Below are 25,140 nucleotides of genomic sequence, written 5' to 3'. Positions count from 1 at the left end.
GGCTTGAGGGCAGGGCCTGCGCCTCCCCTCGCCAGGACCCCGGGGCCTGATTCCAGGTGCCTTCCCCCTAAAGCTCCTTCTTCCCCCCAGCTCAGGACTGAGCAGTAGAGATATGGAGGCCGAGTGGGGTCTAGGACTCCTGTGAGGTCATTCTGCAACCTCTGCCTGGCCCCTCCTCCTCCTGACATTCTAGGGGAGGCACCAAGAGAAGAAAAGGCACAGACTGTCTCCAGCAGAAGGTGGAGGACCAAGGGGAGATGGGGCTGGAGAAGATCAAGTCGCTTGGGGCTCTGAATGCTGAGAATCGTTAAAGGGTTTCAAGCAGCAGAGAGATGAGAAGGCAGTAGCCTTGACTCATGAGATGGCAGGATACTGGTCACCCAGGGAGAACCTTAGTGGCCCTTAGAATTATGAAGCGGAGGGAGGCATAAGTAGTCCCCCATCCCCTGCCGACTTCTCCAGGAAAGCTGAGCTTTGGTTTTTCGGTCTTGCTCTCTCTTTTGTGCCCCTGGGGCGGGATGCACAAGACAGAAGGCAGAAGGATAGGCCTGGCTCCTGTCCCTGACCTGGCCCCCAAGAGGCTGGTGTTGCTGCCGTGATACTGTATGGATCTCCATGCTCCCAGGGCCCAACCCTATAGTCCTCCCACCCACCACCCCCAAGGCCCACCGTGTGGCTGGCCAGTCAGGGGAAAACAGGGCAGCAGCCCAGAGCCCGGCCAGCCCCTCCCCACTGGCTCATTTACATGAGATTTACATGGGCTCCCCATGCCTTGATGCACACAGCTTCCTGCCCGCCTGGTCTCTCCTGGGGTGCCTCCATAGAGACAAAAGAGTGTATTCTGTCCCTCAGGTCCCCTGATGTAGGCCCACAGGGGAGCCAAGAGACTCACCACAGGAAAGAGGGCACTTCCTGGGGTCCAGAGAGAGGGCAGGGACCTCCTAGAGGTTGCCTGGCAATCCAGGTGTGGTCAGGGCTTGAGACCCACTTTCCCCGCTAGCCACTCCCAGAACTCACTCCTTCTGCCCTCTCCACCACCATCCAGGGATTGAGGAAGGGTCAGTCTATGCTGCTGCTGCTCTGGCCCAGCTATGACCTGGAAGAACTCACTGACCCAGTCATTGACCCTGAGCTCCTTCCAAAGGCCAAATTAGTCTTAGACCCCCTTACAGTGTGCAAGAAGGGGCGTCTCAAAGGCGCTGTCCAGCCCCGTCCTCTTCCACAGGAGGAGAATGAGGCTTGGGAAAGGCCAGGTCTGCCCAGGATCACCAAGGGTGATGGAGATCCCAGGTCTCTGCCCCCAGCCCAGAGCTCACTGGGGTTGCCCAAATTCCTGGCCTCAGCACCCGGTGCCACCTAGGTCACCCTGGGAAGGCACGTGTAGGAGAGGGAAGAACCAGATTCAGAGAGGGGAACTGTCCCTAGTCTGCCACAGTCCCCTCTCCGGGAGTTACTGCTCAGGAAAATCTCCCAGCAAATCCCAAAAGGCCTGGATCGGACCTCCCTGGCAGTCTAGTGGCTAAGACTCTGCACTCCCAATGCAGGGAACACGGGTGCTATCCCTGGTGGGGGAAGATCCCACATGCTGCATGGCACAGCCAAAAAGAAATCTCCAAAAGCCTGCATGAGGGGCGGGAGGGAGGGGAACCAAGGAGGGGGAGGGAAGAAGGCCTGGGTCCCTCTCTGCACGCCTCCCCAGGCCCCCACCCTCCATCTCTGGCCCTCTCAGAGTTCTGTCCACCATCCCCATGAACAGCCCCCTAGCTCCCCTCCCCATCTCCCACCCCCGCCTCAGGGAACCCCTTTTCACACGTCCTTCGGGGTTTTAAAACCTATGGGCTTTATCTTGAAGGGAGTTCAAGCGTTTCTAAGGCACAAATCCCACCCCAGTACTATCACTGCCCTGGGGGTTGAAAAGCCAAGCTCACTTAGCACACAAGCCTGCCCACCAGTCCCTCCTGGCTGGAGCCACCCCCTCTGCACACATACTGACCCCTGCCTGCCTGCTGGCCCCACCACCTCACCTGCCCTCTCTCCTCTTCCCCAGATACTTCCATCACCACAGGTTTCTTCCACAGGGTCTTATTTGATCAGCTTTATCTCCCAGAATGAGCCCTTTGAAGGCAGGGAGGCCAGAGGCTGTTTCTTGCATGGCTAGGCCTCCCCCGGGAAGTGGTCAGGGGGTGGAGGCTGGGAAGGGGAAACGCTGGCTCCTGAGGTGAGGAAAGGTTGGGTGCAGGAGTGTCTGGGCTCCAGGTCTTTGCCTGACAGGGAGAGCAGTGCTGGAAAGCTGTGGGTTTAGATCTCACTCCTGCCTCGCGCTAACCATGAGCCCTTCAGCTCCAAGGCTCTTGGGAGAGGGGGTGAGGTTCACAGGGGCAGAAGGTGCTGAGTCATGAACAGGAACCCCCATCCTCACCCCGACCAGAATGGCGTGGAAGGCAAGGAGCAGACACAGGTAAATAAATAGCTTGTTTATTAGTAATATGTTACATTATTAAAGTGCATTGAGAAGAGATGCAGGGGCCGAAGCTGGAAGGCCACCAGCCCCAGGCCCTGCCCCAGGCTGGCCAGACACAGCCAGAGAAGGGCCCAGCTCTCTGCTGAAATCCATGGACAGGGCTGGGGGCAGAGCCGCCCACCTGGAGAGCTTGGCCCAGGCCGTCCCTACAGGAATTCACAGTTTAGCCTAAGTTATAACATGTCCTGAGCTGAAGGTGGGAGGCTAGGAGCATGGAAGCACAGCCCTTGGGGAAGGGGGCTGAGGGGAGGGGAGGGGAGGGGAGGGGACCCCCCCGCCCCCCAACCCCCAATGCCAAGGGCAGAGTCCTAGAAACCTCCCCCTGAGGACCTGGCTCCTCCTTTGAAATGAACACGGTGAACCTAGGGCTCAGTTTTCTCCTTCATTCTCCCCTGTCTCCCTCATCCCACCCCCTCCCGCAACCACCCCAACCAGGGGCATGGATGAACATCCCCTTCAGACTGGGCTCCCAGGGCAGAGCCAGCTCATGCTTCTCTCTTCAAACCCATGCCCATCCCTGGACTCTCATCCCATTCCCAGGAGCCGTAGACCGAGCCCCCCCCCCCCCGGCCCCCATGACCCATCCCTCCCCCAGCCCCTCCCTCCCCACCCTACCCCGCATGTAGTTTTGGTATTTCATACGGATGCAGTCAGAAGTAGCTATACATGAAAGAAGCCTAACATAAAAATAGAGCTTTCTCCGTCCTTCCGTCCGGAAAGCAAACATCCTTCAATAAACATGCAACGCAGCTGCCTAGAGAGACCCAGGTCTAGTGAGGTCACAGAGGGCAGCCCTGGGCCTGCAGGAACACTAGCGTCCCCGAGTCCTTGCAGGAGGGAGAATGAGGGGGCGATCTGGGTCTAACGAGTCCAGAAGGACTCGGGCCTCAGCCCTAAGGTCCAGAGATGGGGTGCCCCATTCATCTTTTTAAACCCCACTCTGGCCCACAGGTTCTGAGGCCAAGAGCATCACTGCATTTCATCAGTTTGAGGAGGAGTTTTTGAAAAATAATCTCCAAAAGATAGTCTTGGGTCATCAAGGCCCCAGCTTCAGAGTCACAGCCTGCGTTCTGTGGCCCGCAACACCCTCGCCCCACGGGGGCCCAACAGCCGCCTGCGGCTGGCCATCTGCAGGCCCGGTGTCCCCCGTCAGGTTTACGCAGTCCCCCTGGGAAGAAATGGTGGACAAGGAGCTCCTGGACCCAGCCGGTTCTGGGTGTGAAACTTTTCTAGTGCCTCAGGGCTGCAGAAGCCTGCAGCGCACCCGGCCCTGTGACGCTCTAATGGACCAGCAGGCCAAGAATGAGCGTGGGCAGGACTCCCAGCCAGAGGGTGGTGGCCAGGGTGCAGGCGTGGCCCAGCAGTTGTGAGGTCATGGCGCTGTCCTCGCGCAGCAGCTCCCAGTGCTGAGCTTCGTGGAGGTAGGAGTCCTCCTGGGCCTCGCAGTAATAGTGGCCGTAATGGAGGTCCGTGAGGTTCTCGATGAACAGGATGCAGTTGGGGCTCTGGTGGCCGGGCTCACAGCTCTGTTCCACACTGTTCTCGTGGCGCCAGGAGTAGGTGGCATGGCGGGACTCCATGGGGCAGCTCAGGTAGTAGCGGGAGTTCTGGGCCAGGGAAACCTTCTGCAGCGGGGCCTGCTCTGGGGAGCGAGGGGGAGGGAGCTGTGAGGAGCGGCTGAGGGCTCCCAGGGCAGGCTGTGTCCTCCCACACTGATAGGGCTACAAGGCCAAGGCTTCTAAATGAACACGGGGAAACTAGCCCCGCTTCTCCTCCTTACTCTCCCCTGCCTCCCTCACCCGACTCCTTGTAGAACCCCCACACCAAGGGGGCTCCTTCCATAGGACTGTCCTGCCCCACCTGTCTGGAGCCCCCAGGACCAGACTTGGCCTCCCTCGGACAGGGCAATTGGGGCACGAATGTACCACCCGCATTGGACTCCAGCCTCTGAGCTGGGCCAGATAGGTACCTGGCTTCGGGTTGGGGCAGCCCTTGTGTGGGTCGACTGGACTGATGGACTGCAGCACTGGCCTGGAGTTGGAAGGAAGAGAGAGGCTAAGAAAACAGGAGGCCACAGGCTCAGCCCCTTCCCTGTTCTCGCCCCCGACCAGCAGCAGCAGTGCTGCCCACCCGGAGGAGGGTCTGGCCAGAAGGGACGTCGCCCACCAAGCACCACTGCCGTGTCCACTTTCTCCTAGGAGCAGGGGGCCCAGCCAACATACTCTTGGGAGCTGTAGATGGAGACACAGCGGTCCTGGTACCAGCCGCAGTAGGGGTCGCGGGCCATGAGGCAGCCATGACAGCCCCCGGTGTAGACTTCACACAGGTCCAGGGGTACCTGGCTCACCTCCCACTGGGAGTTCACATACAGTTTCCGCTGGAAGGAAAAAAATGACCAGTCAGGTCAGGGACCCCAACTGAGTTCTAAGCCCCCAGGCTGAGGTCCAGCTGCCTGGCAGGCCCAGGGGCCCAGAGACCCTGAAAAGGACATGCGAGTCACACACAGAAGGGCTCTGTCCTCAGGTCACGTTGGCCCCACAGGGCGGGTTGAGGGTGGGGAGGCTCACCCGGTCAGCGTCCAGTGACATGGCCTGGATAGCGGCCGCATGGCGGAAGGGCTGGATCTCCAGGATGTTGAAGACAAGGCCAGGCTCCCGCTCTCCCGGCTCCAGCACCTTGTGGATGGTGCCCTTGTCTGCGGGTGAAGACCAGAGGGTCAGCAGGCGGGAGCCCCGCTGCAGAGCCAGGTAGCCTCCCCCTGGGCTGAGCTGACCAGGAAAGACACAGGGGGGCAGGGCTATTTAAGTCAAGGCTCAGGCAAGAGTCAGAGGACTGGGGTGGGGTGGGGAGAGGACAGCATGACTGGGGAGGGTCTTAAGGGCCCAAAGATATCACAAGAAGTTTCCAAGACTGGGCCAGGGAGGCCATCCCAGGAGGCTCTGGGCTCCCCACGGCCGCAAGGGGAAGCCGGAGCACGAAGAAGGGAGCCAGCAGCCCCATGTGCCCAAGCACTGCCCAGCCTCCAGCTATAAGCATCAGTTGCAGTACTTCACTTAACCCCCCACTCCCCTGGGAGGCGGGTATCAACATCCCCACTTCAAAGGAAGGGAAATGAGGCTCACAAAGACCAAGCAACTTGCTCAAGGTCACACAACTGGTGACTGGAACCCAGAGCAGGCAGAACCAGACCCTTCCAACCTCTTCTGTTTCCTGGATTCTTTCGGATGTGCTTTCTTTAAAATAAACCTTTTATTTTGGAATAATTTCAGATGTACTGAAAAGTCACAAAGACAGTCCAGAGTTCCCATATACCCTTCGCCCAGTCTCCCCGAAGGTTAGCACCTTGTATGACTGTGGGATTTGTCACAGCCGAGCAGTTGACACTGCTTTGTTATGATTAAGTCGACTACAGACTTTATTGGGATTTCACGGGTTTTTCCGCTAATGTCCTTTGTCTGTTTCAGGATCCATTCCAGGATTCCATACTGCATATGCAGTCTTAGGGGATTTTTTTATTTTTCTAAAATCTTAGACCTGAAAAGGACCTTAGGTTCCACATAGGGGATCCCAAGGTCATCTACTAGGCTGCCTGCCTCAGAGCCCGGAGCTCTCTCCATTCCTTCCTGTCGGGGACTAACGGGCATCCTGACCCCTGAGTCCTCCCAATCCTACCTCCCTGGCTGTCCCAGTTTCTAGAATAGCCTACCTCCCTTTCCCTCCCTCCCAATTTCCCAGGGCATCACTTGCCCCAAAAAAGCAGTCAGACGATCAGATGACTGCCTGCCGGGGACATTACCTCTAAGTGTCCATGATCCCCCCTCTGCGGGTTCTGGGATGTGGTCCTTGGCTCCCTTGGCCTGACAGGCTTCCAGCCCACGCACTACCTTCACACCCACACTGCCCTTCACCACCTCCACACAGCCCAGTGACAACCTCCCATAGCTTCTTCCAGCTGTAAGAGCCTTCCATTCTCTGCAGAAGGCTCAGAAAGTCCTATCTCTCATCCAGCCCCAATCCTTCATGCTGCAAACTCCAAAACGGTATCTCTCTGATGGCCCTAAGGAAGAACCGAGACAAATGCCCTCATCACTCAAGTGCATCGGCTTCCAGGTCTGCAGAAAGGGAACCTACAGCTCCCTCAGCCCAGGACCAGCCTGCCTTGTCCTGGCTCCTGCTGCCAGTCCTACATCGTCACCCCGCCTACACCCCAGTGCTCTATCCTGCTGGCTGGTCACAATAGCCGGGCCATCTGCTGCTAGAGCAGAGCAAGGACAGGGGTCAGTGGGTGGAGCCAGGACGAATGGAGGAGTCAAGGGGCGGTGGATCTCACAACTCAGAAGCCAAGCCTGTGAACGGGAAATTACTCTCCCCAAGACTCCTAAGAGCCAAAACACCAATGAGAACACCATGACCCTGAGAAAACCCCAAGGTGAAGCAACAGCCGGAAGTCACATGGGGCAGTATGTGCAATTGAGGGGGCTGCCTGAGGCCTAGACTACATGACCCCAGAGGTGTTAGACACTGTGGAAGACACTGCTTTTCTGATGGCACCACTACCCAGTCCCAAGGAAGGCCTATTGCTCCCAGAGCATCTTCGCCCACAATCTGGGACCAGGAAGTTGCTCTAAAGCCACCGCAGGGCTGTTTTCTTCACGGCCAATGACCTTCTGGGATGCAGGCTCATCTTTCAGAACGTTCTATTCTGCTTCTGGGGCCAGCCAGACCCCACTCCCAGAGGGAGCCCCTCTAGGGAAGAGGAGGTGGCCCGGCAGTCCTCCGCAAGACCCTGCAAAGGCGCTGCCGTCTGGAGGCCCTTCCTCACATCTCACGAAACTCTTTGCATCCCACAGAAGATGGTTCCTCTTACCTGCATAATCTCAAAGACAGCAAGAGGAGCCAATTTCCTCACTCTGCCTAGCAGAGGCCCATAGGACACCTGGGACCAGGCCCTTCCACCTGACTTTCCACATCTCTTCCTACCATCCTCAGGAGTCAGAGTGCTGGACCAAGCTACACCCAGCTTTGCTCACACTCACCACATTTCTGCCTCTGAATCCGAGTACCTTCCAGCCTTCGATGCCCTCCTCCCTCTGCCCCACCTCCTCCAGGAAGCCCTCACTGATTGACTCTTTCACAGCTACACATATTAACTCCTGACAGCTCTTAGCCATTCAGTTCTCCCTTCCAGGTATAACTATCCAACCAGATGTTAATGACATTACTCTTTATACTCATTTTAACCAAGCAGACTGGAGAGGGGGTCCTGGGTAGCCCCTTACCTGTGGTTAGGTAAAGCACGTGGAAGGTCTCCCCATTGCTGGCGTGCATGCGGTGGACAACCACTTTCTGGTAGTGGTACTTAGAGTGGAACAGTGGTGCCTTCAGAGGCCCCATGGGCTCCACCCTCTGCACCACCTCAGGGTGACTGTCGGCCACCTGGAAGGTCTCTGTGGGTATCGGCTGCCGGTCTGGGAGGCACTGGGCGAGGAGAACAGGTCCAGATCAGTGGGGTGGCTGGGAGATGGGGTCGCGGCCTGGGCCATGGCGGGTGTCACTGCTCACCTTGCCAGGCCGTGGGTTGGGGAGGCTCGAGTGGTAGCCCTTGAGTGAGGAAGTGCAGAAGACCTTGTCAATGTCACCGAGGGAATACACGCAGACAGCTGAGTAGTTCCTGGGGGGACATAGAGACCACCTCAGTGGGAGGCCCAGGACCGCTCACCTCCACTCACTCAGGCCAGCCCCGCACCAGATGGAGTATAACTACAGCCTTGCAACCAAGCCACCTGGCCTTCGAGCTCTGTGACAGCAGGGACTGTCCTGGAGGCCAAGGCCAGTGCCTGAGTGTTAGCAAATACCACTGAAGGAAGGAGAGAGGCAGGACAGAAAGAGGGAGGGACGGAAGTTCAGCCTAATTTCTCTCTTTTGCAATATAAAACCACAACCTGTATTCTGTCACGGAATCACTGAGTTCAGAGGTCAAGCCCAGGGCAGGAGGAATCCCAACATGCGCATCCTTGGGATGCTAATGGCCACAGAGGCCAGAACCCCATCCTCCTCCCAGCCCTCTGGGTCCATGCACACGGGAGCCCCAGAACAGGGCCTTGGTTTCCCTACCCTGCCCCCACCCTCAAACACACACCCTGCACTTAGGCCTATCTTGTTTTCAATCAATGAGCGTGATTAAGAGGTGTGAATTATCAGGCACAAGCAATGCCTGAGCAGGTGTAATAGCACCCAGCACCCTGAGAGGCCTCGGCAGCCTTTTCCCAGGGCCCAGCAGCCACTCTGCATACACAGCTGGTGGACACACAGGCCCAGTAGCCATGAGCATGCATACGGCACGTGTGCACACAGCCATCTATACAGACTCACAAACGCACCAGCATACACATCCCCCTGAGCACTGCATCCGCCCAACCCAGGCCCAGCAACAGCCTCGTCCCTTGAGCCTGGAATCCCTGCGCTTGCCATATCAGCCATCCCCTTGGCAGGCCCCAAGTGCTCTGATCCCCACTGGACACTCACCAGCCTAGCCCCAGGACAAGGCCACTCACCAGGGGTTGGAGAAGACGCCATAGACCCTAGTGTCCTTCCACTGGCCGTTAGGGTCGGGGAGCAGGAAGACGTCCTGGAGCCGGTTGAAGTTCTTATTGGTGGTGGCGTCACTGCACACCAGCATGGCTTTCAGGAAGGTATTCCACTTGGAGACCGACAGTGAACTCTCACCACCCTGGTCCCCCTGGAAGGGAGGAGAGGAGGGGGAGGTCCCTCAGCACCTGCCTGGGCTGCTCCACACACCTGGGGCACCTGATGCAGGGAAGGCCAGCACCCAGGCTTCTAAGGAGGAAAAGAGGCCCTGCAAGGGGCCAGGACCTGCCAAGGGGCAAGGTTGGGCTGCCCCACGACTCAGGCCAGGCTCCAGGTGGCGGGCCTGGCTGACCCATGGCACAGGGCCCACAGTGGGGACCTGCAGGGTGCGGGGGTCAGGTCCCCACCGAGCACACCGGCTCAGACACACGTCTGCCCACTCTTACACATTCACACTCACACACATGACACAGTCCTACACAACCCAGCATCTTCACGCAGGTGAAACACACAATGTCAACACACTCTTGTTCCCATGCATATGCCCGTACACACTCTCCATGAATACACACCTGTGCACACCCTCACACATGCACGTGATCCCAACCATCACCACCCATTCACAGATGCACCGACCCACCTGTGCACACCCTCTTCCTCCCACAGTCCCACAGACTCCCTCGCACACTTGCACACACACAGGTACTCACACACTCACCCACTCCTGTTCAGGCACAGACACACTCGCTTGCCCACCCTGCTCTGGCTCACCCTGCACAGCTGGGCCACTCGGGACACGTTGAGCGGGGCCTCGGGATTCTTGTCAGGGTTGTCCTCTCGGAAGAAGTAGTAGATCTTGTCATCATAGGCCTGGTCTTGGTGCACTATGGTGGCCTTGATGAACTGTGGGTCTGCCGGGGACAGATATGAACGGGTGTGAGGCCGGGAGCCTCTCAGAGGACCCAGCCTCCGAGTCTGCACAAATAAACCCACGTCCAATCACACCAGGAATAAACTTCAGAATGCCAACACCCCAAGGGGGCCGAGACTCTGCACCCCCACCCCTCACCTGTTTTGCCCTCTCCTACAAAGATGTCATTGGCCCAGGAGCAATGACTTCATGCCTAGGGACTGGGAGGAGTCCCTGGGGCCTCTATGTCACCTCTGCCTAATTGGTAGAAGAGGGAATGGGTGTGGCTCCACATGAGCTCAGCAGAAGGACACGCTGTGGCTCCCGGGGACCCCGCACTGGGTCTGGGGCTTCCTCTGATTTGTCTCCAGAGGGTGTCAGGCCCATTCTGCCCCCACATCTTCACCTCTGCTATCCCCTGCTCCTGGCCAGGCCCACCTCCTTGGCTCTCGTCTCAGGGCTGCACCCAGCTCCCACTTTCCTGATGGCCTGTGGCCCCAGTGGCCCTCAGGGAGACTCCCCAGAAACATGAGGACCCCTGAGCATTCACACACCCTCGTCGGCCCAGCCCAGCCCAGCCCAGTGGGAGTCTGACTCACTCTGCATGACGGTGTCACTGGTGTACAGCTCGATCTCACCCTTGATGCGGCGGAATCTAGGGATCTTCCCATTATATTCCTGCTTCCGGATGGTAGAGTACACCTCGTCCCCTGGGCACAGTGGGAGGGCCACAGATAAGCGCACGCAGCCCTTGGAAGCCCCTCCACGGGGCCTGGACCAGGCACAGAGCTGACCACCCTCCCCCAGCCCAGCGCAGCTGCCCTCGGGGCACCCGCATGCTCCAGCCACGGCCCTACCGTCAAATGGCCCTACCATCAAACAGAACCAGGGAGTTCTCATCCGGGCTGAAGGGTGCATAACCTTTCCTCTCCCCAAGAAACTCCACAGAGTTGTTCACCTGGGGGAGACCAAGAGGGTCAGAATGCCACGTGGTCCCATGGTCATTGCCTCCCATGGGTGCCAGCTGCTCAGCCAGGGTCCCCATCCTCCCAGGAACTCTGTACAAGACGAGACCAGCCTCAGAGCGCTCCCTCCTCCTCCCACCTTGGGGGGCAGAAGCCCACCCAGACAAGGGTGAGCTGACCAGGCACACAGGGAGGGGCCTCCTCACCAGGATCCAGCAGCTGGGGCGCCGAGCATTGGTGCCACAGGCCAGCAGCCCTTCGTTCTGCTTCTCCAGGAGTGTGATGTAGTTCCCACAGTCCTGCCAGGAAAGGCAGAAGGCAAGAAGTTGGTCTGAGGCCCTGGCAGGCCTAGCACTAGGACCCTCAGTCTTGGGAAAGAAGGCTTCAGAAATCTAAGCCCAGGAGGTATCTCTAAGGAGAGCCCGAGTGGGTGCAGTTGACTCCCACCCCCCTAAAAACAGAGGACAGGTTTAGGGAAGGAGTGTCTCCTGCTCAGGCCAGGAACCCTAGGACAGGGCTACCTCTCTCCCCCCGGACTGCGGCTCCCAAGACACAGCCAGGCCTCCTTCCTCAGACTCTTAGGGGCTTTTCCAAGGGGCCCAGCCTGCTCTCTGCACTCCCTTTTCCACACTCACCTGCTTGTCCCGGCAGGACCCCTTGGTGGAGCCAATGTTCACCTGGGGGAACAGGGAGGGGGGATGTGAGTCCACCTGCCAGGGGCAAGATGCCCCCAACTGCTTTCCATGCATCCTCAGGATGGGCTCGTTTGACAGATGAGCAATTAAGGCTTCAAGAAGGGGAGTGATTTACCCAAGATCACACAGGCTACTCAGCCTGATACACAGAGCCAAAGCCCAGAGCTCACAGGCCAGCCCAGAAATCTCACAAGACAGGGTCACAGGGTTTGGGAGGCCGGCTTCCTGCTAGGCCTCCCTAGTCAGCGCTCCCCACCCGGCCAGGCCTGTTAGCTCCATGCCTGTCTCTACATCACTCCAGCACCCAGGCCAGTCAGGACCACTTTCACAGAGCCTTTCCCCAGACACCACTTATGGGGTATAATAGGGGGCTGACCAGTTCTGGAAGACATGCCAGCTCCCCTGGATTCCCTGAGGCCTCTCACCAAGGCCAGAAAGGAGATAAGATGGGGAAAGGGACTTCCCTGGTGGTCCAGCGGTTAAGAATCCACAGGCCAATGCAGGGGACACAGGTTCGATCTCTGGTCTGGGAAGACCCCACATGCCCCAGAGCAACTAATTTTGTGTGCCCGTGTGTCACAGCTACCGAGCCCATGCCCTAGAGCCCGTGCTCCAAAACAAGGGAAGCCACTGCAAGGAGAAGCCCGCGTACCGCCACAAAGAGCAGCCCCCACTTGCCTCAACGAGAGAAACCCCGCACGCAGCAAGGAAAACCCAGCTCAGCCAAAACAATCAACCAATCAGTCAATCAAAAGAAGATGGGGAAGGAAGAAGAGAGAAGCGGGCAGGAGAGGGTCCAGGCTCACCGTGCGCACGGAGGCGTTCCTGCCCTTGGAGAAGTCAAAGACATAGACTCTGTTGCGTCCGCCCACCCACACGGAGGAGCTGCCTGGCTCGTGGAAAAGCACCGTGTGTGGCTCAGTTGAGCCGAAGTCCACATGGTCCTGCCCTGCATGGCCTAAGGAAAAGACAATAGGCAGAAAATGTTGAGGCTGGAAGATCCCGGCCTGCCCTCCACGCACACCGCATCCACCAAGCTACGAGGGCTTGGAGCTGGCTATGGAGACACTGGACTCAGAGCTGTGAGCAGGAAATGAGAGGAGCCCTCTGGTAGGGGCTGGCAACCAGCTGTCCTCACCCCAAAGCCAAGGCCCCTACCCTACAATATGTGTGACCTCAGAGTCAGGACAGAATTTAAGGACCCCTGGGGAGAACCGACCCCCCCCACCCCCACCCCACGCCCCACACACACACACTCTGCTGCTCCCAAGAGGGCTGGGCTTGGAAAGGAGGTCCCCCAACTCTGCTCTGAGGCTCTCTGCTGCCTAGGACAGAGCAAGCAGTCACCTCCACCTCCCTCAGGTAGCAAGGCCTCTAAGAACCCCATGGACAGTTCAGGCTCGCAGGAATCACTTTGCTCGGAATCCTCTCCCCTCCTTCAGGAGGCCCTCTCTGACCCTTTCCAGCCTACCCTATCCCCTGAGTGAGCAGGTCAGTAAGGATCAAGAGCCAGAAAGGAATCTTAATGTCCAGTTCCTCCCATTTTAGAGATAGAAAAACAAAGGTCCAGAGAGGGGCAGCCCAAACTCACATGGGCAGTAGCAGGCCAGGGACCAGAGCTTCTGCCCCTAAGCTGAACTCTGCCCTGGACTGCCCTGGCCTGGTTTCACAAGGATGCCAGCTCACTCCCGGGGGGATGACCAGCCCCTACTTCCCCACAACTCTGGGATGGGGGCCCTTCACGAAGCATAGCCTGGGCCTTTAAGTAGAAGGGCTGATTGGGACAGTGTTGCCCAAAAAAGAAACCTTCTGCAGCCACTGCCTCCAGGGAGAAGATGTCTCATCTCCGGTGACATCGCTGAGGTCGTCCTGGTTGCAGGGCTAAATTACAGGAATGGGACAGCCTGTGGCGGCACCCCCAGCAATCAGCCATAACTAGCATCATCCCACCTCCGACCAGCCCATGCCCTCAGCCTGATCACTGTTTATTCAGCTGCAGCAAACTCAAGGGCAGCAGGCAGTGACACCCAAGCAGGACACCCTCAGCCCAGACAGAAAAGAACTGCCCTGTCCTTGACTTTGCCCCCAGTCCCCCTCGGTGCCATTTGAGCCATTCCTCCTGATTCTGCATTCAGCAGGGACAGAGCGCCCTATCCACCCTGCAACGCCCACCCTCTCCACTCTCACTCCCTTTCCTTAAGATACATTCTTGCATGGCCAGGTCACAAGGGCAAGTGGGCTATTCTCAGACTCCACCTCAGCTGTGGCCCAGCTCACTGTATAGAGGCCAGAACCGAGGGCCTTCAGGGACACTCTAGCTCAAGGTCGCATTGGAGGCAGGAGATTCTGGCTCATCCAGACTGAGTGTCGGTAGACAGGAACGTTCATGAAGACGCCAGCACTGCGGGCCACAGAGAAACGCTGAGCTCACGGCCCTTGGGTTCACCTGGTGAGGGCTCAGCCAGGGCTGGCAGGCTCCCCTTCCCCAGCAGCTGGGATAAAATTAGAGTGTTGGAGTGCTGGGGAGAGACACAAGGTTTTCCTGACTCAGCGCCCTGGCTCCGGCTCCCCTTTCACCCGCAGCCTGAGCAGCCACCACCGGCCCCGCAGCCTAACCCGGAATCGAGACAGTCTGTAGCCCCAGCTCCCCACCTACTCCCCGAGATGGCCAGGCGGCCAGAAAAAGCTACCTGTCTGGGCCTGAAGGCACGGGACTGGAACCTGAGATCTGAGGCCTTCCAGAGGCCAAAGGGGAGGAGCCCCAGGCTCAGGTCACACTGGCCACCTCCAAACAGTCGCCTCAGCTCACAGCCTCAGAGGAGGGGTCTGCACAGCCAATGCTCAGCCCTAGTCGTGGAGGAAGGGGCACAGGAGGGGCCCTGAGGGAGCCTGTGTCTGGGGTCACAGGGCCATCCAAGTGAGGAGGAGACTAGTCTGATGGGAAACAGCCTGGGCGGTCTAGTCTGATGGGAGAGCCGTGGCCTGGCCCTGGAGAGCAAGCTCTGCAGGGAGGTCTGGCCCTACCCTGGAACCCAGTTGGAGGGGTGAAACAGCCACACCAAAGCAAGTCTCCATGGCGCTCAAGCGAAACTGGTACAGACCCCGGGCTGCTCACAAGGTATCGCTGAGAACACACAGGGAGGGTGAGGGCTGCATGGAGGTTGGGGGGCTGCTGGGTGTGTATGGGGGTGCTGCTGGGTATAGCATGACAGGACAGCCCTGCACAGATCTGCAAGCGTGAGCCCCGCTGTGCTCAAATCCTGGCTGTGGCTGTTGGGGTCGGGAGTGGGAGGGAGGCAGGAACTGCTTACCTCATCTTACGGAAGAAACAGGAGCCCAGGAGCATTGCCTCCCTTGACCCCGAGGCCCCTGCCCCTCCCAGCTCTGCGCCTGGTGATGTGTATGGGAGAGATGGCACCAGCTCGGCCCCAGGACGAGGCCTTGGCTCGCTCCCTACCCCAGCCCGGCTCCCGCACTGCCTGAGGCCCTCAAAGGGCCTGATTGTGCAGGGGAAGTGTCTGAGCGGCAGCAGCTCGATGAATACATGAAAGGAAGCTTTGTTCAGGTCACAGGAGCGGGGGCTGGGGGGCTCAGGGGCAGGAGGGCTGCCTGGAAGTGAAGGCAGCACCAAGTCTTGGAGGCCAGGATCTGTGGCCCCTTGGCACCAAGAGGGGAGGGGGTGGCATTCAAGGCTCCACTCCAGCAGGGGTTGAGCAAGGCCGGGGCCTGCTCCTAAAGAGATTCAGTTTTGCATCCCTAAATATGTCTTCTTGCTTCCTTAGGAATCCAAAAGGATGGAGAAGGCAGACAGACCTATGCTAGATGGATCAGAAACAGGCAGCAAGAGAATTCTAGGCAGTGGAAACAGCCTGAGCAAAGGTGGGGAAGCTGTGTGGTGGGTAGAGAGACTAAAGAGAGGAGAATGGGGAAGGGGGGCTGAAGCCCCCAGTGTGGGGAAGGGCAAGGTGGGGGACCAAGGCTACACCAACCCTCTGCCCTTCAGTCTCCGGAGCTGCCTTCTCTTTCCAATGAGCAGGGCCAGGATCCACAGATCCACAGATCTCCTCCAGCATTCCCCCCACCCCAGGTCGCCCTGTCTGACCAGCACCGCGCACACCCCCACTTCCTATCCTGGAAGTCTAAAAGGAGCACCGTCTAGCACCGTGTCTCCCCCCTCACTCCCCGGCCTGACGCATTAGTGGCTGACTAAGTGGTAGCTAAAAGCTCCCAGAATAACCAGGGGTTCAGGCAGGGGAGAGGGCTTGGGACACACGGGATAGGCATGGCCCCAGAGGCGAGCCAGGCACAAGCCCCGTAACCCCATGTGATTCTTTGCCAATCCTGGCTCCTTCTGGACCAAGAGAGGGCATACTCAGGCTGCCCTGTACCCAGCTAGACTCCGTGGCCCCCTGAGCCCCCACCTTCCTCACTAGGCCCAGCACCAGATAGAAATGAGGGTCAAGAAGATGGCTGGGTGTCAGGGGGGCAGCCCTCCCCCATCAGGCCCCCAGCCAGGCCATCCCTGGGGCTCGAATCCTGTGGGAACCAATCAGACCTGACCCCTCTGGTGGCCCCCACCCTCCCAGCACAATACCAGCAACCGACTGTCTGGGACAAGTGTGACCTTCTGTGGAGGGGGTTTTCCTAAAGCGGGGCTGCCTGCTGGAGCATCATTCTTCCTCATCAGCGCTGGGTGCTGTCACCCTCTGGTCCTCACCGTCCCCGCATCCTCACTGCCCATGAAAGAGGGCTGCTCAGGGGACGGGGAGTGGCCACTAGGACGGGGGGCAGTGGCATTATCTGTGAAGGGAGCAACAAGGGAAGGGCCCACAGTCGGTCTGGACAAGGACAGCCTTCCAAGCTGACCCACTGACCCAACAGGCCTTGAATGCTAACCTCAAGGAGCCCTTTGAGAGCAGGCATGGGGCGGGCTCCGAGAATGGCAGGAATGCAGTATCCAGCAGGGAGTGCCTGCAGCAGGCAGCCAGGGAGGCCGGGGCACGGGGCAGGAGCCAGGCCACCCTCTACTGGAGGACCAACCACAGCTGTCAGGAGCCTCCTCCCATAGTCGGGCCCCACCCTGGATCACCAGACCCACCTCACACCCTCGCCAGAGGAAGAAGAGGGAAGGCCCACACAGGGCCCAGGAATTAGCCCTCAGGCTCGCCATCCTGTGGAAGCCCACAGGTCAAGGAGAAGGGAAGGGAACATGGCTGAGCTGAGGGGCCCGGGGGCCAGAGAGACGGTGCCACTGGCCCAGGACACAGAACAAGGGGGACAGAGCAGGGCCAGGCAGCGGCTCAGGTTTCTGGAGCTCATCGCCCTGCTCCAGCCCAGGACCACAGCCTGCACTTCGTGAGAGTATCCTGATCTTCCAAAGCCGTCCATCCCCTTCTCTCGGCCGCCCTGTGTCATCTCCTGCTCTCTACCCAACATTCCCTTGCTGGCCAAGGGAAAAGTCACTGACCTGGTAACTAGAGGGATCGCCCACCCACCATCCTTCCAGGTAGGACTCTGAATGACAGAAACCTTTCCACTGAAAGAGGTGAGGGGCAAAGGAACAAATGTTTCATCATCATTGCCTCTCGCAGAGTGGCAGGGAAGAGGGCCCGGGAAGCCACTCCTTGTATCCATAAGCCCAGTTTATGGGATGGCATGGGCCTGTGCTAAGGAAGGGTTGTGCTGTTGGGGTGCTGCCGACCCTCGGCAAGGCAGGGCTCCAGACAGCTGCCACAGAGTTGGTGTGCTGGGGCAGGTGGCACCCCTGAGGCGCTACTCAGGGTCGTGGGAGGGGTGCCTCACTTTATCAACCATGGGAACAGTGAGTTGTGTGCTGAGCCACGGGGGAGGGTCTTCCCACCCACCAAGGTCAGCCGTGGGTGGCAGGGAAGCATACCTCACGTACGGACTCAGCCCAGGTTCTCTCTGTGCTCCCTGTGGCAGCCAGGTGGCTGGGTGGCCGTGACCTGACCAGGGACTGGGCCTTCCTGAGTGTGGCTTCCTCCTCAGTGGATTGGAGGGGCTGGTACTCGCTAAGGTCTAGGCTATATGACCCACCGTGACGCAGCAGCAGCAGCAGCAGTGACTCTTGGAACAAAACACTCGGGGTTAAGCTTGGGGGCATTTGGGGGAAAGTGTGGGGTTGTGAGTACTGGATAAGTCAGAGACGGCTTTCTGAAGGCACAGGCAGCAATGAAACCACATCCTCATCTGCCTCCACCAACTAGCTCACCAAATCCCACCAAATCACCCTGCAAAGAAGGCAGGACATCACCTGCATGCCCATTTTACAGAGAGTAAAACTAAGGGCCTTCCACGCCACCAAGGGCTGTGTGCTCTCTGCACTGCACCACTGTTCTCGAAGGACCAGAAGGCTTGGCTTGCTGGAGAGACCAGCTGGGGCAAAGTCTTGAAGGTAAGGAGCAGTGTGGAGAATACACTGAGTGTGTGCCGGGGGCGGGGCTGAACCAAGATAGATTTGGGGGCTCAGGGAAGGCTAGCACAGAGGCCCAGCCAGACAGGGGAGGAGGCTCCAAGCCCAGGGAAGGCGGGAAGCCACGTCCTGTCCGGATTCTGCCTGGATTCCACCGGTTCTTCAGCTCAACGGGTTCTAAAAGCCCCAGCGTGAGGCTGAAGTCAGGTGGTGGCTCTTTCAAAGGAGAGGATAGGCAAAAGCCCTGGGCCTGCCCTTGGGCCCAGGGCCAGAGTAGGGATCAGGGAGAGGGCAAAGGATGGCTAAACCACCCCAAATGGGAGGAGGCAGGCAGGACAGGGGGCCTTGAGAAACAGAAGGTTCCTTAGCTCAGCCTTAGCCTGGGCCAGAGGGGAAGGAGGGAGGGGTCAGAGAGCAAGGGCAGCCAGCCAGCATGGGCAGTTAGGGAGAGCTGGCAGGGGCCAGGCTGCCAGGGCTGCATTCATCAGCAATCAGAAATGCCAAAGGGGGAGATGACACAGACAATGATGATACCCCCACCTAACTGTTTCACAAAATTTACTAAGTGCCGGGCAGTACTCGAGTGTCAGATGTATTAACTCATTCAATCATCACTGACCTCTTCGAACGCAGCTTCTTTTCTTATGCCCTGTACGTTCTACAGATGAGGGCAGCCAGACACAGAGAAGTTGAGTAACTTGCCCAAGATCACCCAGCTCACTGGTGGTGTGGAGGCTGACACTCAGGCAGACTGAGTCTGAAATCTGTGTTTATTACACTGGGCTCCATAGGTGAGCCCTTGGAAGCTTCTAGGTCAGCCTCTCTCATACAAATGAGGAGACTGAGGACCAGAGAGGGTGGAACCGGGTCAGAGGCTACTTGCCCGATGAATGCCTGACCTCTCTCCACGATGCCCTACAGAGAGTGTGTGTAAGTGAGCGTGGGTGTGCAGGCCTGAGGGAGGCAGGGACTAGGGACCTGGGCGTGTGTGCCGCACTGCGTGCTGACCAGTACACAAGCATCCCATGATCTCTGCCCAGAATAGAAGCACAGTGCAGTGTGGGCAGGCTATAGCGAAGGGAGGGTGTGCTCAGAGACTCTTCTTTACCATCCAACCAGCCAGGCTCCAGCCCAACCTGCACTGGTTAAAAAAAACAAAAAAAAACAAAAAAAAAACACTGCTTCTACCTCCCAACTCAAGAACCCACCACGGGTCCCAACTGCCTGTCGCGGCAGGGCCCAACTCCTCCGCTGGGCAGTCAAGGCCCGCCCGTCTCTGCTCCTCTCCGCCTCCCACTTCTACCCCTTCGCTTGCGCTCTCCCTTCCCGACCGCCTTTCCCCTTCTCTCTGTGCACACGGTCTTACCTGGGCTTGAAGATCTAGCCTCAATCCCCCTCTCCCCCACCTCCTCCCGCCGGCTTCAGGAAGTGTCCAAGACTGCTCCAGGCCTCACAGTTCCGTCCTGCCTCTGACCTTGTTCTATACACCATCTGGCACACACCATCTTCTCTCAGATCACACTGTTTGGTGGAATTTCACCTGGACTGTGGGGTCCTGAAGGTGAAGCCCAGTCCCCGGGGCCAATCCAAGGTCAGGACGGGCAAGTGCGGGCAGCTGAGGACGTTAAAAAGGAGCAGGACTAGGGTAGGCCAAACCCCAAGGTCAGACTCGGAGACACCTTAGGACAGGCTCCTGGGCCATCGACAGGGTACCTTCCTCCGTCACTAGGCTGGCAAAGAGCCGCGGGCCCAGAAGACAAGGATACAAGCAGCAATCTATGCCACATTCTGCCCCACTCCACGTCCCTGCTTCTCTGTCTAGCCTGGCTCTTCCTCCTCCACCAGGCAGTCGTCCCCAGTTGCCCCACCCCACACTGACCCTTCCTGCTCTCACTTCCTGTCCCAGTCCTTGGCTGCACCAGGCTCCTGACCTCCCCAGGTGCCCTCTCTAGTCACAGGCTGCAGGCCCACCTCTCCAGGTACCAGCAGGCCCTCCAAGGGCAAACCCAGAACCTCTCCTCTGCCCTCACCGGAAAAGAGACGGAACACAGACCTAGGCACAGAGCGGGGACTAGCTGCCCCACTTCGTGCAGGCTGCCCCCAGGGGTGCTGGCTTAGAGCCCCACCCCTGACTGGCAGAAGGGGTGCAGACACACGGCAGCCTCAGCCTAATCCCCAGCTGCCGTGACGGTTAAACCCCGATTAGTCCACACCGTGACACAGATCAACCTGCTCCCAGGACCTGAGGCCCAGCTGCCCCGAGGAAAAGACCAGAAGAGTGCGTGGAGCTGGCCCAAATCCAAGGTCCTAAAGGGAGGAGGTCAAGCTGCTAAGGCTCCCAGGAGCAGATAGCCCTGGGGCAGGGAGAGTCTGGGTCCAGCTGAACTGGAAATGGGGTTGGGGAGCCATAGCATGAAGACAGACAGACAAGTGGAGGGAGGCCAAGAGCTGAGGCCAAGGACAGTCTTGGGAGGAAGACACTGCCCTGGTCCCGGCTCTGCCCATCTCATTGGGTGATGCTGGGCCAGTCCCTGGCTTCTCTGGCCTCAGTTTCCCCATCTGTGGAATGAGTGGTTAGCCCAGTTGACCTCTGACGTTTGTTTTCTGACATCAGGCTGTATGAGTTAGTCATCCAAGAAGGCTCCTTGGAGGAAGTGAGATCGAACCAACAGAAAGAAGGAGGGGGTTGAGCTGGGAGCTTGGAGGAATGACCAGCAGGGCAACAAGCAGCAGGGCAATGGCTTTGAGGCAGGAGAGCATGGGGAGAGGGGAATGCTGAGGGAAGATCTGTGGCCAAGGTGGGGTTGGGGTGCAATAAAGGGCTTGGAGGCTGACTGACCATCGGGAACAAGAAAGGGGTGGATGAAACGGTCCCTCACAGCCTGGGCTGGCTAGGAAAGGGAGAAGCCCAAGTCCTCTGACATCTGGGGGCCACAGTCCCTGCTCTAGGAGGACCCCCTTCCTCCCCCACCCTTGGAGAGAGGTGGCTTCCGGGGCAGCCAGGACTGGCCAAAAAAGGAAGCCAAGAAAGGAGGAACAGAGCTGTCAACTAGAGCAGAGGAAGTGCTGTCAGCCCCTTGTGACAGCCAGACTGCCCGGCAGTGGCACTGGGGGTGGAGGACAGGACGTCAGCTGGGGCCTGCGCTGAAAACTCGGGGCCACCCACTCTACCACTGCCCCTTGCGGGCCACTGGGTCCCACCCCGGAGGCTGAGCCTCGGCTTCCCACCTGCACATCAGGGGTCCTGGCCCAGCCTTCCTCAAAGAAGGGCGTCCTTCTCTCCCTGCTTCTCCCAAGCACCCAGCCTGGGTAGTGATCCACCCCCGGGAAGGAGGTGAAGGTTCCTGGAAGTGGAAGCTGGGCAGAGGAAGGCCATCTGCACCTCCCACACCAGCAGGGCCTGGCTGACGCTGGGCGAGCCCCTCAGCCCGTGAAGCATCTCTGCTGAGGACTGGGCCTCCTCACCCGGAGAGCACCTGTGGTCAGGAGCCAGCAGGAAAGCTCTGGGGTCCCTGGACCCTGCCCCAGCTTCCCATCAGGGAGCTACGACACAGGGAGGTCTTCTTTGCCCACCATGGTCCTTCCTTCCTACTGCTGGGCTGGCTGTGGAAGGCCAGGTGGCCTAGCTCAGACACCTCCCCCCCCCAGAAGAAACCCTCCTGGAGCCCCTAGGCCAGGCTGACTCAATGTTCCTCCACACAGCTCCTTGCCTCTCCTTCATCCTAGTTGCAAGTTCTGGGGTCTGAAATCCTGTCATACCAGGGTACTTCCTCCTGTCCCTCCCCTCTCAAGCTGGCTCCTATTCCACGTACCATCCTGAGCTATCACCTCATCCAGGAAGCCTTCTCTGATTATGCAGGCTGGATTAGGTACCTCCTTGACCCCCACAGCTGCCCTCTGTGACAGGCCCTGACATGCCGCATTGTAACTGCAGCTTGACTTGCCTATTTGTCTCCTCATCTACACAGAGAAGCCTATGCACTCATCTAGTTTCTCATCCCTGGTTCCCTAGGCCCAGGACCAGCACAAGGTTGGCCCCAGCAAATGATAAATGCCAAAAGTACTGAATTACTATGCCCACCCCTGGAGTTACGAACCAAATGAGCCATTTCCTCCAGCTGATCAGCCATCAATTTATGAGAGAAAATGATAGGAAAGAACAGAAAACTAAAGGAGTTCCCCTGACTTCCCAGGTTTTGGTTTCTCCTCACTGCTTGGGTTTGAAGAAACCACTACAGCCTCCACCTGCCCCAGAAAGGCAAGGGATTAGTGTTCTGACAAGGATGTGCTCAGTCGCTTCAGTCATATCCAACTCTTTGCAACCCTGTGCACTGTAGCCTGCCAGGCTCTCTGCCATGGGATTTTCCAGCCAAGGATATTGGGTGGGTTGCCATGCCCTCCCCCAGGAGATCTTCCATGACCCAGGGATTGAACCTTCATCTCCTGCATTGCAGGTGGATTCTTTTATCACTGAACCACCAGCTCCTTCCTACATCTGCTTTGGGCTTCCCTGATGGCTCAGCGGTAAAGAATCCACCTGCAATGCAGGAGATGCAGGTTCAATCCCTGAGTCATGGAAGATCCCCTGGAGGAGGGTACGGCAACCCACTCCAATATTCTTGCTTGGGAAATCCCATGGACAGAGCAGCCTGGCGGGTTACAGCTCTCAGGGTCGCAAAAGAGTCAGACACGATTTAGCGACTAACACCTGCTTTGGAAATTTGAGGAAACTGAGGCTCAGAAAAAGTCAAGCACTTGCCCAGAGACACACAGAAAATCATCAGAGCTGGGTCCAGAACCAGGCTTCCAACTTCCCATCTCTTTCTCCCTCATCATGGTCATCTTGAGCCAGTGCCAGATCTCTTACATCCCAGCCTACTCTTAGAATCTTCATTATTCAAGAAAGGGGGACCACAGAGCGAGCAGGAAACTCCCGATGACATCACCAAGCATCTCTCCCAGCTTAGAAACTCCCCTTCCTCCTGGGACTTGTCCCCCCTACCCCAGCCCTGTTCTGCAAGGGGAGTTCACCTTGAAGGTGATAAATACATCTGAGTCCCCAAGGGGGCAAGGATTTCCACTGGAAATGGTGATGCTTGGGGAGCCCCAGCTGTGACCTCATCCCCTAAAAGAGGTGACAACAACCCCCCACCCTGGGGAGTGGCCCCATAATGGCTCCCCCAGCAGCTGCCAAGTCAACAATAACATCCTGTTTTTTAACTGGACAAGGGAGATGGCAGAACCAGCTGGATAAGTGGAGACTGCGCTCTGCTTCTTGCTGTGGACAAGCTGGCTCACCTCTGACCTTGGAGATCAGGGTCTTCTGGGTCTTCTCCATCTCCTTCAACCAGGGATGGAATGCGAGAGGGGTACACAAGCATGCCCACCTCCTGCCTTCACCTGCAAACCACTCCCCACCAGGTCCTGCTGCAGGGAGGTAAAGTCCACAAAGTCACACCCTTGACTGGCCCCTGTCTCAGTGACAGCTCTAGGGGGAAAAACTCCAGAGCCCCGACAAGCTCTGAGGGTCAGAGACAAGTACAGAGCTCAAGGGCAACTGGGAGGTCAGGACTAGCACATCCCTCACTCTGTCCAGAGCTGCTCTGGGCCAACCTTTATCAGGCTGGAGAGGCATCAACCCCCCTAACAAGAGCAGGCTGGGACCTTCCCAGAACTCCCTTATCTAATCATCCCCTAGGACTTGGAGGTTCAAGTGGCAGAAAATAAATGACAGAGAAAGATCCCTCTATATCCATTCCAGTCCTCACATTTGTCCTGGCTTATAATTAAAACCCCAGTTTAGGCCTCACGGAAAAGCAGCTCCAGAACCACCATTATCCTTGGTCTAGTCATTCCTGGAGGCCGCCGCCCCCATCCCTTCACCCCACTGGTATACAGGGACCTAGGCCTCCAGCAAGGCTGGGAGGGTCCTCCTCTCACCCTACTCCTGGGTTCGCCCTGCCCAAGCCCATTCCTGTCCGACTGCCATGTGTCACGCCACGGGAAATAGGAGGCAGCTGTCAGCTAGGCATACCATTACCAGCTGGTGGTCCTGGGGGACAGGTGGATGGCAGGGTTTGTCTGGCCTGTGGGGTGCCTGGCACCAGTGAAGAAGACCACAGATTGCCCTTGGCCATGAAAGGTGAGGGGCTGGCAGACCCAAGTTGGGGGTCAATAATGCATTACCCAACAGAGGGCACGGCCAGTGTGGCTACAATACTGAACTGCGTGCAGCGGAGAGAGCACTTTGGAAAGTGGGTGAGAGGACAGAAATCAGTTTTAAATAGCCTCAGGGTGGGAACTAAGTGTCCGACGAGATGGGAAGGCAGCATTAAGTGCTAAAAGGTGGGTGTGCATTAAGTATGTGTGTGAAAGGGTATCTTGGGAAGACTGGGGGATGGGGAAAAGCGAACCAAAGGCAAGGGGTTTGGCACAAGGGGAGATTTCAGAACACTTAGGCAGGGGGAGATTTTAGAACACTCACATGTGGCCATCATCCCCTTCAAAGTGCACAAATGCCGTGCTGTCCAAGACAGCTAAGCAGACTGAGGAAAGAAAAGGATGCTGAGAAGGAAGAGAGAGCCCAGGATAGAGCTGGTATGACTGAGGGGCATGTTGGTGTCCACCTTAAGTGGATAGTCAGGGGTCCAGATGCCCCACTCCACTTGCACCAGGAATATCTTTGTCTGGCTACAGAGCTGGCCCCCAGAGTACCCTCTTCATGGCCAAGAAACGGCCTAAATCTTTCTCCACTTCCTAACTCAGAACAAGCTCTGGTCCCTGCCAGATCAGAGCCCCCTTTCTGCAATGTGAGCTCACACAATGCACAGTGACCTTGGGCGAGTCACATTCCATCCACTGCAGCAGCAGTTCAGGCCACTTGCTTTTGGAGTGGGTTTTTCTTTTTTCTCTCTCTCTCTGCTAAGAATACCTGCCCCAGATAATGCTCAGGCTCTGGCAATCCCTGCAAACCCCCTCAGGCATCAAAGAGCTCCCGGAGGGGCCAAATCTACCAGGCCCCCAACCCC

General features: G+C 58.0%; 1 protein-coding gene and 1 long non-coding RNA gene across 2 annotated transcripts in view; one reads left to right on the top strand and one right to left on the bottom strand.

The window, feature by feature from the left end:
• Window positions 1-3,212: 3,212 nt before the first annotated feature.
• Window positions 3,213-25,140, bottom strand: part of SEMA7A (semaphorin 7A (JohnMiltonHagen blood group)) — a 23,161-nt gene continuing 1,233 nt past the window's right edge. Inside the window, exons 2-14 of the mRNA XM_055556783.1 lie at window positions 12,486-12,637; window positions 11,620-11,661; window positions 11,191-11,283; window positions 10,893-10,977; window positions 10,619-10,729; window positions 9,881-10,020; window positions 9,076-9,260; window positions 8,084-8,192; window positions 7,801-7,999; window positions 5,089-5,216; window positions 4,744-4,898; window positions 4,491-4,552; window positions 3,213-4,163 (exon numbers count right to left, since the gene is read on the bottom strand). Of these exons, the coding sequence (XP_055412758.1) occupies window positions 3,802-4,163; window positions 4,491-4,552; window positions 4,744-4,898; window positions 5,089-5,216; window positions 7,801-7,999; window positions 8,084-8,192; window positions 9,076-9,260; window positions 9,881-10,020; window positions 10,619-10,729; window positions 10,893-10,977; window positions 11,191-11,283; window positions 11,620-11,661; window positions 12,486-12,637 (1,823 nt within the window). The 3' untranslated portion in view covers window positions 3,213-3,801. The remainder of the gene's footprint in view (window positions 4,164-4,490; window positions 4,553-4,743; window positions 4,899-5,088; window positions 5,217-7,800; window positions 8,000-8,083; window positions 8,193-9,075; window positions 9,261-9,880; window positions 10,021-10,618; window positions 10,730-10,892; window positions 10,978-11,190; window positions 11,284-11,619; window positions 11,662-12,485; window positions 12,638-25,140) is intronic.
• The window catches only part of LOC129634532 (uncharacterized), a 26,030-nt gene continuing 16,173 nt past the window's right edge, over window positions 15,284-25,140 (top strand). Inside the window, exon 1 of the long non-coding RNA XR_008705718.1 lies at window positions 15,284-17,185. This is a non-coding gene — a long non-coding RNA (uncharacterized LOC129634532). The remainder of the gene's footprint in view (window positions 17,186-25,140) is intronic.

The sequence above is a fragment of the Bubalus kerabau genome, chromosome 19, assembly GCF_029407905.1.
Source record: "Bubalus kerabau isolate K-KA32 ecotype Philippines breed swamp buffalo chromosome 19, PCC_UOA_SB_1v2, whole genome shotgun sequence".
In the NCBI taxonomy this organism is placed as follows: Eukaryota; Metazoa; Chordata; class Mammalia; order Artiodactyla; family Bovidae; genus Bubalus; species Bubalus kerabau.
The sequence above is the reverse complement of the archived record's forward strand: the minus strand, read 5'-3'. Positions and strand labels throughout refer to the sequence as shown.